This window comes from Lactuca sativa, chromosome 6 (assembly GCF_002870075.4).
Source record: "Lactuca sativa cultivar Salinas chromosome 6, Lsat_Salinas_v11, whole genome shotgun sequence".
NCBI lineage: Eukaryota > Viridiplantae > Streptophyta > Magnoliopsida > Asterales > Asteraceae > Lactuca > Lactuca sativa.
The window spans coordinates 145,257,463-145,272,144 of NC_056628.2; the positions used below are offsets into that span (position 1 = coordinate 145,257,463).

Below are 14,682 nucleotides of genomic sequence, written 5' to 3' on the forward strand. Positions count from 1 at the left end.
GCATGATTTTGTGACTCCACCTTAATATGTTGCTTGATCATAAAGAGATTCCAAATTCCAAAACAAAGACAATTCAATGATATGAAAATATAAACGAACTTTCATTTTTAAATATTAATTTCAAAAATTTCTTAGAAAAAACACACATTCCAATGTGAATTCATAATTGTTGTTGTCCTAGATACTGATCTAATAACCCACATATAGTTTCACTCCTTGTGTCGATTAAAGAACATACAACCCATAACCACATTGAGAATTCACTACGATCGATTTTTTCCTAAGATTTATAATCTTATGTTGATCACATCGCCTCAAGAAAAGAAAAATGCTTGAAATTAATCAAAAAACCTAGAACTTTTTTTATTACTTTAATCACGTCTGAAGAACACATCACCTCAAGAACACATGACACATTCTAATCGTTACTCATATTCATGCTCTGATATCGATCCAAACATATATACTTTTGTCATTTTTATCCGTTTCTTTCCTATTTTTTGTTCTTTGAACGTTGTTGTTTGCCACACATGAAATGTTTTAATGATGCCATACATGTATTTAGCATTTTATGAACAATTAATCAATATACCTAAACTAGAATTTTAACAAACACATGGATAACATATTACATAAAGAAAAAAAAATCCTTATACCCCAAACGTATCTACAAAAAACCTTTGAACTTTGTGGTTTGTCCCCATGGATGCAAAAGTAGGTTTGATTCATAGCACATGTCCAAAACACATGTGAAATCTCATGAAAAAAAAAAAAGAAACAATTATGTGAAGGGGAATGTTAGGCATGTGAAGTTTGTCTATTGATTGATTATTATTAGTGTGGACACAGATAGGATGTTTCATCATCTTCCTCTTGAATTATCCCCACCCACTTTTCTTTCAAATATTGCCGTTATAAACTTTAAACAAAAGTGTATATCTTTCTTTCTCTCTCTCTTGTAATTAATCAAGAATTTGGTTGTCATTATTCGTCGTTTCTTTTTGTCAATAGCCTAAATGGGAAAAGCAAATAAGGGATTACGTAAAAGTTCAAACCCTACTATACCATGTAAAGATTTTCATTTTCATAATATAATATAACTATTAAAATACTCAAACTCTAAAAGTAAAAAATATGTAGAAATAAGCCCAATAAAAAGAAAGGTTTACGAATTACGATTTACCTTTGGTAGATTTGCATTTTGTATTTTGCATTGCATCCATTGATAGGCCCATTGATTAGAAGACAGACTGGAGTCGACTGGAGTTATATCTTATAACTTATAAGCCACTAGTTTCATGATTCATCTTTCATCAGTCATCACCACTCTACTCATCAAACACTGATTCTTGATTATTTTGTACTGAAGTAAGAAGAAACGTCCAAGAATCAAACACTTCTGCTACTTCTACAGTTCTACTGCTGTCACTCTCCCCACCTTTCAATCATACACATAACCAAAACCTCATCCATCTTCTGCACCTCTTTCGTCCATGGAAGATTCAAAGCTTGCTCTTCTATTTACTGGTAATGTGGTGTTTAAATTCTTGTGTGTTTTCCCCCAATTTTCCATTTCTATTGATTTTGGTTCTTGTTTCGTGTAGGGTTTTTATTGCCTGTGTTGGTGGCTTCGGTAGGGATAAACTATGGACAGATCGCTAACAATCTTCCTTCACCGGAGCATGTGGTTCCGTTGGTAAAAGCCATTGGTGCCACTAGAGTGAAGCTCTATGATGCTGATCCTAAAGTGCTGAAAGCTTTTGCAAACACTGGGGTTGAGTTTATTGTGGGGTTAGGTAATGAGTACCTTTCGAAGATGACAGATCCAGCTAATGCTCAAGCTTGGGTGAAGGCTAATGTTCAGTGTTACCTCCCGGCGACTAAAATCACCTCCATTGCTGTCGGAAATGAAGTATTGACTTTCAATGATACTTCTCTGTCTGGATGTTTGCTTCCGGCGATGCAGAGTGTACATACTGCTCTTGTGAATCTGAAATTAGACAGTCAGGTTACTGTTACCACTGCACATTCTGTTGCTATTCTTCAATCTTCGTATCCTCCATCGACGGGAGCTTTCCGGCAAGATCTGAAAGGATGTATCGCTCCGATCTTAGATTTCCTCTCGAAAACGTGCTCTCCATTCCTCATCAATGCTTATCCGTTCTTCGCGTACAAAGCTGATCCGAAGCAAGTTTCGCTTGATTTCGTTCTGTTTCAACCTAATGCTGGAATCGTTGATCCAGGTACCAAATTGCATTACGATAACATGTTGTTCGCTCAGATCGATGCGGTCTACGCCGCTCTATCCTCCCTAGGTTACAAGAAGCTCCCGGTTCAGATCTCGGAGACTGGATGGCCGTCGAAAGGAGACGAAGATGAAATTGGAGCGTCACCGGAAAACGCGAAAAAGTACAACGGAAACCTCTTGAAGCTAATCAATCAGAAGAAAGGAACTCCAGCGAGACCTAATTCCGATTTAAACATCTTCGTGTTTGCTATGTTCAACGAGAACATGAAACCTGGACCGACATCGGAAAGGAACTACGGCTTATTTAAACCCGACGGAACTCCGTCGTATGGTTTAGGATTCTCCGGAATCGCGGTTTCCAGTGGCAATTCCACAAGCACAGGTAGTGGTAGTAGTAGCAGCAGCAGCAGCTCCGGAACGAATGGACCTTCGATATACTTATCGCCGCCGGCGAACTCATCGAGTGGATACCTGGCTATTTCGTCGTCGACGGTGAGTTTACCTTTTTCCCACTTTTTCAGGGTAATGATTTTGCTAACGTGCGCATATTACCGTTTGTGTTAATCCACGTAGACAGTTCACTGTTCACGAAGTGCACCCTTCAATGACGGACGTTGCACTTTGAAGTTTGAACCATGTCTCAGCTTCTCAAACTACGTCGTTTTGTGCCCTTAATCAATTAGATAAAGTCATAAAACCATAGTTTTTTTTTTTCTACAATTTCAGTTAAATTATAAATACAAATATTGTCATTATAGTAATTTCATTTTTGTCGTCCCATATTATCCAACCAAAAGTGTCATATAAAGCTATATATGTATCCTTATCATAAATTCTTTATATTGAAAATGGAATAAATGTATCTATCACAGGTATCAAATAAAGTAAATGAATATCTTATAATAAAGTTAATGACTTTAACAACAAAATTTTCTTTTACAGGAAAGATTTGCTTGGAGCACGTGGGCAATGTTGGGCATGGGGTTCATGTCAATGGCAGCGTATTGAGAGAAGGAGATAACGTAACGTAATCGTAATGTATGTGGTGGTGTTGTTTTGTAGTTTGGAAATTCTTTAATTAAATCTTATTCTTATTAATTATGGCATCATCGTATATTTTTGAGGTGTTTTTTTGTTGTTCTTGTTGTTGCTGCATGCTGATTCTTGGACACGACAGATCTGGATTACTTTGTATTGGGAGTCTCAAAAGACACCAAACTTTCACCGAAAGATATAAATGATGCGCCTTGCACTTGACTCCAAGAATATATATATATATATATATATATATATATATATATATATATATATATATATATATATATATATATATATATATATATATATATATATATATATATATATATATGTTTGTCTACGTGTATGTGTGTTTGAGACTTTGATACATCTTAAAGATGTGTTTTTGACATACGTATTCATCTCTTATATCAAGAAGTCACACACTCCTAATGTTTTCTAACTTCTCACTTAGATATGACACTTGATCATCATATTCTTTATGGGAACTCTATATCCAACCTTTGACTCTCTCATGAGTCTATTTTCTTCCCACTTCTCTATGCAAATTCTTACTCTAACTGTTACTCATAAGTAACTGTTATACACACATACTTACATACACACACATACTTATATAATCTGAGGGGTCCATCTTTCTCACCCTAGGAGCCATATCTCCTCTTATTTCTCTCTTGTGGACTACCAAGGTGTCCTTTTACTTTACATTCTCTATATTTCACTTCCACATAAGTCTTGGCTCGTTTTCTACTATTCCTTAGCTTTTAACACATCAACACAGGAACTTTCTCACACTAGTACAAAACTACCAATTGGTCATACATAGTCGGAATTGAACGGCCAAACATCCAAATATTTATGTGGCTAAAGGTAATGAAATAAATTTCATGTGATTCGTTAGCCACATATGAACTCCAATCGTGTGACTATTCAAAATGTATTGCCACACCTTCAAAAATTTATATGGGTAAATGTCACTGCTAATTTTTGGCTGATTATTTAGCCACATATGAATTTGGAACGCGTGACAAATGAAGAGTAAGTTCGAAGTCTTAGTCATGATATACATATAAAACGTGACAAATCCATGTCACACACTTGAACACCGTGACTAAAAGCCATATATGATCACATGAAGAAATTGTTTGTGTATAAATATATAGAGTCGAGTTTGTGACACATGATTTCAGTGTAACAAAAACCGTGTACATATGGTCAATATAACTTGTTATGTGTCTTTAAAGTTTAACATGTTTCAGCTTGCCAAAAGCTAATGTGTATAGTCACATTTTATTTCTAGTACGATCATGTGACTATATGGCTTTATAGAAGGCACACCATATCACAAATGTATATCTAAATGATATTTATGGCTATAGTTTAGGTGATTATATTTGTCCAATATATTTATAACAGTCACGTCGTGAAATATTCATGTGTCTATTATTTAGAGCAAATACAGAGAAAAACAGTTATCATTAAATTTGATATTAGTCACATTGAGTGTTTGTGTGTGTAAATCATGAGACTATATATGGTCTGTGTAACACCCAAAGTCTGAAAGGCCAAGAAAGGAAAGGAAACCCTAAGTTTAAGGGATGACTCGGCGAGTCCGAGCGGGATCCGGGTCGAGGAGTAAGTGACCGACTCGGCGAGTCTGGTCTGAACGAGGAAAACCCTAATTCCGGGAGTTGTATCCTATATAAAGGGTGTTATGTCCCTCCCTCAACCTCCATATCCTCCTAGAGAACCTGTAAACCCTAGATTTCGTGTGAGCTTCCATCATTTGAGAGAAATAGCTTTGGAGGAAGGAAATTTTGGAAAGGAACTTGAAGATTAAGAAGGTTGCTTCAAAGGAAAGGTGTAGATCCGAGATCTACTTCAGTTTGTGTTCATCTTGGAGGTAATAAGCTGCCAATTTCCCTCCTTTGCATCTAGATCTATTTTGTTATGAGATTTGGGGGTTTTATGGTTGATTGAGACCCAATTCGAGTTTGGGGGCTTAGATATGTTGTTGCCACTTTAGATCTAGTGTTGGGATGGTCCAATATGTTCATAAAACATCAGAAGATGAGTAGTTGGTGAAGCCCTTTTGTCCTTAAACCAAACCCTAGTGTGTTTTTAGCCTAGATCTCCTTCTCTACACGTAAAGTTTGCAACTTTACGTGAGGAATAGGCTTGGGAAGGGTAGATCTACAGTTTGGAGTCCATGCATGACTCAAAAGTCCTCTGCATGTATGAAGAGTTGAATGGACTCGGCGAGTCCTTTGAGTGGACTCGGTAAGTAGCATGAAGGTTAGGAGCAACTCGACGAATGGGATGAACAACTTGTCGAGTTGGATGAAGATTGCCTTGTACTCGGCGTGTCTGTTCTTGGACTCGGCGAGTCAAGTCGTGAAACCCCAAAACCCTTCGAGTTGAGACTCGAATCAGTGAGTCGAGTGGAGACTCGGTGAGTCGGGCAGGTTAGGACTCGGAAATCGGTAGACTCAGCGAGTCGAGTCGCGAATGAAAGGACTCTGAGCTTATGAACTCGGCGAGTCAGTAGGTTGACTCGGTGAGTAGGGTTGACCTGGGAGGTTGACTTTGACCAGGACTTTGACGTTGACCAGAGTTGGCTTGGTTGTCTTTCGGGGGTTAGTTAGACTAAGTGTTGCATTGATATTGGTAGCTCGGGGAGCTAGTGGAGCAGGAGTTCAGAGAGTTGCCGGGCAATAAGTAGTGGGATTATCAGCGAGTTCAACCAATGCAGGTGAGTTTCCCTTTGTGTGAATGGGTCTACGGCCACAATGCCAACCCATGTAGTTATGAGTATAAGACCCGGGGGTTAGCCCTAGGCACCGTATGCTAGTATGATATTCAGGACGAGGTCCAATGATAGCGGAAGGGTGCCCAAGGAACGATTTATGTGATAGTTTATACTTGTTGTCTGTGTGATACTTGTATGTGCCTGGTAGGAAGGTGAGTGTGTGTGAGGTCCCGTACCTCACCAGGAGCAGAGTGTGGATGGTGTTCCACATCTCATTAGCAACAGATCAGGGGCGAGGCCCAAGTTAGGGAAAGAGTGAGTGTGGGCTGGGCCCGTATCTCACTATCAGCAGGAGTATGGACGGCGTTCCATGACTCATCAGTAGCAGGACAAGGGCGAGGCCCAGGGACAGGCGAGGCCTTAGGATAGGATCTGTTAGTATGTGTTTAGCTTATGTATTGTGATATGTTTATGTGCTATTATATGTTAGCGAGCGAGGCCCTGTGACAGGCGAGGCCTAAGTGAAACAGATCTGTATCCGAGTGGGGCTCAAAGCCAGGCAGGGCCTGGAGCGGCGGGGCCGTTGTAGCGGGCGAGGCCCGAGGTAGGGGGCGAGGCCCAGGATAGCGGGCGTGGCCCAGTACGTGCAGTATGTGGTTATGCATGGTATGTGGTAGGGTGGGGAACTCATTAAGCTTCGTGCTTACGGTTTTCAGTTTTGGTTTCAAGTACTTCCGGTAGCGGAGGGAAGAGCTCGGGGTGATCGCATGGCACACACCATAGATTAGACAGCCTGGGAATGTTTACTCTGATAATGAACATGAGTTTTGGAAATTAACATTCTGATTATGTTTGAATCGATGATTTTGCTTTAAGTAATGTTTTATTAAAAGAAATTTTTAGTCTTGAATTTTGGGACATTACAGTCTGTGACATCCAAAAATTACAAAAGAAGTTTTTTCATTTAAAATAGATTAACTGATAAAACCCTTTAATTGAAAGCATGTTGCAACATTGATTTTTTTGAAAGTTATATAATGTATGAGTAGCAACATAATGTACCAAGTCACTTTTGGTGGTTCCAATTTTAATGATTAGATACATAACATCAAGATGACTTTGCGCTTTGAGGACAAGAAATATGTTCTCGACAAGGAGCTGAACGAGATTGATGAAACTAAATCTACTCCGGAAGAAATAGCTGAGTATAGGAGACACTGCAATGATGCTACCAAAGTGTCATGCATCATGGTGGCTATTATGACTCCTGAGCTGTAAAGGTTCTATGAGGACTATTGGCCTTATGAGATGTGCAAGGACTTGATGGAGAAGTAACATCAACGAGCCCTTCAAGAAAGGTACGAGATAGTCAATTCACTCATAACCAGCAAGATGAAGGACGGGAGTCCGTCAAGACCCACTTGCAACGCATGCAACATTATGTGGATCGTCTGTTGAATCTCAATGTGAACTTCGATGAGTTGTTAGCTATTGACATAGTCTTGCATTCATTTCCTAGCTGTTATGATCAATTTGTTATGACTTATCATCTAAACAAGGAGGAAACCACATTGAGTCAACTCCAAAGCTTGTTGAGAACCACCGAGAGTGGAATGAAGGGAAGGAGTATTGCATCCACTCCTGTTGTTGTTGCTCCTGTCTTGGCCATTAGGCAAGGGAAGGGGAAGAAGAGGAAAGAACCCTCAAAACAAAACTAGAAGGGAAATTTGTCACACCCCAAACCAGAACGGCGGAAACGTTCGAGGGCAGATGACGTGATGTATAGTATCATAAGAATTGTATAATAAAGATCAAAGTAAACACAACCATCATAAATATAATTGATAAATTTACATGGTTTGTATGTGTTACATGTTTCAAAAATCAATTACAATATGATGATCTAAGACTTGACTGACGTTTTAACGTCTCATCTTCAAAAGCTTGTTGTTACCTATCTTAGTGATTCCCTGAGAATACAAGTAGTTTTGAAAAGATTGTCAACAATAAAGTTGGTGAGTTCATAAGAGTTTGTATAGATGTAAGCCTTTTCGTGTAAAGTAATCGTGTTTGTTTACAGAAAATCCGATATTTTCCATAAAAAGAGTTGCAAACTGTTTGTTCATAAAATGATAGTGTTTGTTCTAGAAAATCGAATATTTCTATAAAATGAATTGTAGTCTTAAATGTTCTAAGACCGAAATGTATAAGTTTTCTGTACTTAAAGTTTGTGATATGTAGTTTTAATTTGCATAAAAGCATTTAAATGTACATTAGCCCCGTAAACCAAAATGTATTGTTAATACCTCATGTGAGTTATTATAACCATGCTAGCGACTAGTTGGCATGTGACGACGTTCTTCAGGCGTCGGAATGTTATGACATTTTTCACCCCATATATGCCGGTCTAAATGTAGCTAACAGTTTAGGTGCGGGATTGTCAGTCCCGTATAGATCTATACACAAGTATCAAGCTTTCCCTACAAGAGATTTTGGTTACAATTATAGGACTTAAGTTATGTACTTAAAAGTACGATGAAGCTGAATATCTCACAAAATTTGTATTAGCTAGTTTACGTAAAGTGAAATGAAAACCCTCTTTGTTGTAAATGTAAGTATGACCCTTTCATCTCGTTTATATAGTATAAAAATAATTATATTTTTATATAACCATTTCTTAATTCCGAAGGGTAAAATAATGTAAGTGTTCCCCAAACTATACCTATTATAGTTTATATAGGTATGTTTCATTGAAATGAAAACCTTTGTGTTTTAACAACTTTTGCATGTAAACGTTTATAAATTTGGTAGTAACGTAGTTTCGCATATTTAGTATTTTCATGTAAAGGTACATAAAATGTAAAGAAACATAAATAACAGTTTGTATATTAACACAAGTTTCCTTGTGTTTTACTTGTATCCGCCCCCTGAAACGTAGAAAATCTTTAAAAACGTAGGGGTATGAACTCACCTCGACTGTGATCGCGGTTAGATAAGGAGGTGAAAATAGTGATCTCCGAGTGTAGAATATGTGAAAAATGTTGTATCCTAATGGTTTAAACACATAATAATGTGTGAATATATGAACCATCAAGAGATTGTGTTTGAATAACAATAGGTTATAAGGAATGCTTACTAAGATCCTTAAGAACAACTTTGAAGATATAGGTTTATGGGGATATTTGATTTTGAGTATAAGAGAAAATGGGTTTTTTCTTTGAGAGAATGTAGGAAGGAATTATTCACTGGAAATGCTTGAAGTGTGAAATGAGGGGTGGGGTGGTGATTTCCTTACTTATATGGAAGATATGATGTGGTTTGAGGTGACATTTACCTTGGTATGTGCACTTATCTTATTGGGAAGCTAAACTACAACTCAAGTGGCACCACTTGGCCACCTTCTTGGAAATTTCAGCCAAAATGAGGGTGATTTCGGTCCTAGCATGACCGAAATCACCTTGTGTACGCTACATGAAGTAGATTTCGGTCCTAGTGGTAAACCCAAAAGAGATTTCGGTCATACCAAAACCGAAAACCCTTTTTGTTCCAAGATTCCAAAAACTGAAATCTCATTGTTCCTAGGTTCTTAAAACTGAAAACTCAAATGTAGTGTATTTATTTATGGTTTTAGACATAACCTTTTGACTTATGTTGACTTATATTAAGTTAAATCAACATGGGTTTCAATATACACATATTTATTAACTTATAAAACATGCCCTCATGGCTATAGGTGATACAATGCAATAAAGTTAAGATGTGGTTTCCCTATACATAATACATCTTTTGACTTGGCTTGACTCCAAGTTTTCCAGTTGTCACAAAAGTCTCAAGTCGGGTCGTCAAGCAAGGGCCCTAAAGGCAAAGCCAATTCCGATTCTCCTCCTGCCTCTGATCCCAAAGAGGCTACTTGCTTCTACTGCCATGACAAGGGGCATAAAAGAAAAGCTGCACCAAATACTTGCAGGACATAAGGGATGGCAAGGTTAAGCCAACCTCGACAGGTATTTACACTATCCTATCTAAAAACTCACCGCATTCTAATTCTTGGGTCCTTGATATAGGATGTGGTTTTCATATTTTCTCTGACTTGTAGGGACTAAAAGAAGTGAGGATGTGGAGCATGGGAAGATGAACCTAATTATGGGAAATAAGAGATCGTCGCCTGTTACCAAGATTGGAGTTTATTCTTTAGTGCTTAGTAGGGTGAGTTTAGATTTGAACAATTGTTGCTACTCGTCAAAATTGAAGAGGAATATTATTTCTTTTCATGGTTTATACAGACAAGGTGTTAGATATTCTCTTCATAATGAGAATGGTTCTATTTATGCTTATTATAATGGTGTATTTTATTTTGAAGCATTACCTTATGATGTTGTGTATGAAAATGTGATGGTTGTAGACAATTTAGATAATAGTGTTGCAAATTGATTCGTCTAATGGTTTATACAAAGCATTTTTGTGGCATTGTCGTCTTGGACATGTCAACAAGAAACGCATTGCCTAACTCCAAAAGGATGGAGTGTTGGAATCATTTGACTTAAGGTCAAATGATACATGCGAATCTTGTTTGCTTGGAAAGATGACTAATTACATTTCACTGGTTCTTGTGAAAGAGGTGAAGGATTGTTGGATCTCATACACATGGATGTGTGTGAGCCCTTCAGATCCACCACAAGGGATGTAAATCGATTCTATGTGACTTTTACCGATGATTATAGTAGATATGGATATATCTACTTAATCAAGCATAAGTCATAAACCTTTGAAAAGATTAAAGTGTTCAAACATGAAGTAGATAATCAATTGGGTAGGAAGATCAAGATGTTGAGATGTGATAGAGGTGGTGAGTATCTTAGTATCGAGTTCCATGACTATCTTAAGGAATGTAGAATTGCTTCACAATTGACACCTCCTAGGACATCACAACTTAATGGTGTGGCTGAGAGGCGTAATCGAACCTTGTTGGACATGGTTCATTCCATGATGAGTCGAGCTTCACTTCCAATCTCATAATGGGGGTATACCTTAGAGACTACCGCCCACATTCTTAATATAGTTCCAACAAAGAAAGTTGCCAAAACACCTCACAAGATGTGGACAGGGAAGGTTCCCTCGTTGGCACATATCAAGGTTTGGGGTTGTGAAGCTTTTGTTAGACGAGAGAATCATGACAAACTTAAACCTCCAAGTGATACATTTATTTTCATCGACTACCCATATAAGTCCTTTGGATACTTGTTCTACAGACCTAGTGAAAACATGGTCCTTTTAGCTCGAAGGGGAGTCCTGTGTGTGTGTGTGTATGTGTGTGTGTGAGAGAGAGAGAGAGAAAGAGAGAAAGAGAGAGAGAGAGAGAGAGAGAGAGAGAGAGAGAGAGAGAGAAAGAAAGAGCTCATATGAAAAGAGGACAGTGGGAGTACAATTGATCTTGAATAAATTCAAGAGCCAAACGATAAAGGAACATCTAACACTAGCGCTCAACCTGAGGAGGAAACTCTTATTGAACCAGTTGACGAGTCACTGCCTCTTAGGCGTTCTGGTAGAGTTAGCATTCCGCATGTGTTGTATGGTTTCCATATAACGAAAGAGGGTGATACATTTATCAGTGAAAGCACACTAGTAAATTTGGATGATCCTGCTAACTACAAGGAAGCCATGGCAGGCCCTAAGTCTGCCAAGTGGAAAGAGGCAGTGGAAAACGAGATCAAGTCCATGTATGACAACCAATTTTGGAATTTTGTTGACAATGTACCAGGTCATAAGACTGTTGGGTGCAAATGGATCTTCAAGAAGAAGACCGACATGCATGGAAAGGTTCACACCTTCAAGGAACGACTGGTTGCGAAGGGCTTTACTCAAACCCTAGGGGTTGACTATGATGAGACCTTCTCACTAGTGGCTAAGATTAAATTTGTTAGGTTTATGTTAGCCATAGCTACGTTTCATGATTATGAAATATGGAAGATGGATGTCAAAACCGATTTCCTTAATGGAAAGTTGGATGAGGATGTTTACATGAGTCATCCATAGGGTTTTATGGATGCTAAATACCCCAATAGAGTGTGTAAGCTTGAGAAATCAATCTATGGATTGAAACTACCTTCTCGCAGATGGAATCTTTGCTTTAACGAGAAGGTTAAAGAGTTTGGCTTTTCTAGAAGTGAGAATGAATCTTGTGTATATGTCAAAGCTAGTGGGAGTATAGTCACCTTCCTGGTATTGTATGTTGATGACATACTACTTATAAGGAACAACATTCCAACTTTGAAACAGGTTAAGTCTTGGCTTGGAAAGTGTTTCACTATGAAGGATCTGGGAGAGACTACTTATATTCTGGGAATAAAGATTTTGAGAAATAAGAGTAGAATACTAATTGGAATTAGTCAAAGCACATATTTGGATAAGGTGCTAAAGTGTTTTTTCATGGAGAATTCCAAGAAAGGAGAGTTGCCTATCCAGAGCAATAGCAAGCTGAGTAAGACTCAATGTCCGAATACTGATGCAGAGATAGCGGAAATGAGTCAAATTCCATATGCTTCCACCGTTGGATCGATCATGTATGTTATGACATGTACTCGCCCTGACATAGCTTTTTCTTTGAGCATGGTTACATATGGTGTAGGTAGTGTTTGAAGATGATTGACCTAGGGAAAGGAACTAGAAGGGCATTAGCTAACCTACGTTTGATTGAGGTGAGTATGTGTTGGAATTTTCCCACTTGGGGGTACATGGAAAAATGATTTTTGATAATGAAACACTAATGTTTGATATATGAAATGTTTTGAAATGAAAATGTCAATTGTTTTTGGAAAGGATATTTGGAAAGAATACCTTGAAGACAAGGATGTTTTTGAAAGAAAAGAATGTTTTAGAAGATCATATGTTTTAAAATGTGTTTGAAATGTTTTGAAATATATATACTTTACTTTTGAAATGAGTTTCTAATACAAATGTATGAAATGTGTAAAGTATGGAAAGTAATGACAAGAAATTGAAAGTAATGAAAAGAAGTGGAATGTAATGAAAAAAAATGGGAAGTAATGAATAGAAATGGGAAGTAATGAAAAGACTTGGAAAGGAATGAAATGAATATTTTGCTCGAGCCATGATGTCCCCGTAATGGGATATAAAGGAATCTACTTGGTGGCCCATCCCCTTCGCGAGATAGATGTTCTAATGGAAATGATACTTTGGTGGATTGATTTGTTCTTTCCACTGTGGTATAGACTTGGGGATATTGCTAGGCACTAAGTATAAAAATGGCAATGATTTAACTTTAGAATTAGCCCTTGATGAAATAAGGAATGGAATGTGAAAAGAAATGTCTTGAATTACATTATGACTAATGAAATATTTTGATATAGAATGGAATGAAGAAAGATATTTTTTGAAATGAAATGATATTTATGATATGTATGAAAAGAGTTTTCTTGAGAACGCTTGAAAAGATATATTTTGTAAAAATGAAATGGTTTGATGAAAATGTGATAAATGTTTTGGGTCACAAACCCGCGTAGCTTACGATACATTTTTGTCTTACGTATCTCTTTTTAGTGATATGTATTCCAGGTTGCAATTAAAAAGAAAATATGATAGATGAAAGTTAGAAGTCAAGAGATAGAGGATGGAGTGGAACTTGTCAAGTTCCTTATTAATGTTATTGATGTAACTCGTATTTGCTTGCTATGGTTGTATGATGCTTATGTTAGATTAGGTTTCTAAGCCCATAAATATAATCGGTATGTACTTACTTTGATTGTAGCATGGTCCTTTTGGGTTGCCTTCACCATAGCAACTTGACAGGATGACTTTTGGAGAGATAGGTTATTTAATGATTTATTAATATATTATAAGAATAGTATATATTAATTAGAAATCATATTATTTAATTAGTATTTAATCAGAAAGTAATTTGGTATTAATTTTGGGATTAAAGGAACTGATTAAAAGTAAGGGGATTGGTTTTTGCAAACCATTGATAGTTGCAAAATGGGCTGCTGGACTCCCTTGGAATGGAGTGGACGAATTTCTATAGCGAGGCGCTATAGAAATCGTCCAAGGCCTTCCAGAAGGGATGTCCATGAGCAGCTTGGAGCCTAAGCAAGGAATTAGGGTTTCAACTGGAAACCCTAGCAGCCACAACTATATAAAGGCCCATAGACCTCCTAAAATCGGCCACTGCTTCACAAGGAGAAACCCTAGCCGATTTTCTGCCTCTCTCGCACTCATCCTTTTGTTTTGGTGTTTGTGATTCCATTAGAGGTGCAACACGTGACGCACTAAAGCTTTCAAGAGTCAAGATCATGCATGGAATACTTGTTATTACAAAATAGCAAGCAAGGTAACATTCTAACCCTAGTTTTCATATTGATTTTAAAAATTGTATGCTAGTATTAGGGTTATTGCTTTGGAACTTCTATTTGAATGTATAACTAGAGAAAAAACTTAGATCCAAAGCAATTAGGGTTGCATGAACACATTGGAATGTTGTTATTCTCAAAAAAATCATCAGTAGTATCAGAGCCTCGGATGTTTTTTTTTTTTCTGTTATATGTGATGCAATAGTGATTTGTCTAAACCAGAAACTTAGCAGATTCACAATCTCCTTGATGAACTCGACGAGTCCATGCCCTAACTCGACAAG

The 14,682-nt window shown here is 37.5% G+C and overlaps 1 protein-coding gene and 1 long non-coding RNA gene across 2 annotated transcripts; one reads left to right on the plus strand and one right to left on the minus strand.

Annotated features, from left to right (window-relative positions):
• Window positions 1-558: 558 nt before the first annotated feature.
• On the minus strand, window positions 559-1,310 carry LOC128126728 (uncharacterized). The gene is made up of 2 exons (XR_008224830.1): window positions 1,184-1,310; window positions 559-1,012 (listed from the first exon to the last, which is right to left on the minus strand). It is a non-coding gene; the product is annotated as an uncharacterized LOC128126728 (long non-coding RNA).
• On the plus strand, window positions 1,308-3,354 carry LOC111890500 (glucan endo-1,3-beta-glucosidase 11). The gene is made up of 3 exons (XM_023886607.2): window positions 1,308-1,527; window positions 1,605-2,740; window positions 3,191-3,354. Exons 1-3 carry the CDS (start codon window positions 1,494-1,496, stop codon window positions 3,254-3,256), a joined length of 1,236 nt encoding a protein of 411 aa, XP_023742375.1. The 5' UTR covers window positions 1,308-1,493; the 3' UTR covers window positions 3,257-3,354.
• Window positions 3,355-14,682: the final 11,328 nt, after the last annotated feature.

What these genes read in the sequence shown, in the direction of transcription:
- LOC111890500 (XM_023886607.2), top strand. Translation starts at nt 1,494, where the DNA reads ATGGAAGATTCAAAGCTTGCTCTTCTATTTACTG. An exon ending in GCTTGCTCTTCTATTTACTG is followed by an intron (nt 1,528 to 1,604) that starts GTAATGTGGTGT and finishes TGTTTCGTGTAG; the next exon opens with GGTTTTTATTGCCTGTGTTG. An exon ending in TGGCTATTTCGTCGTCGACG is followed by an intron (nt 2,741 to 3,190) that starts GTGAGTTTACCT and finishes TTTCTTTTACAG; the next exon opens with GAAAGATTTGCTTGGAGCAC.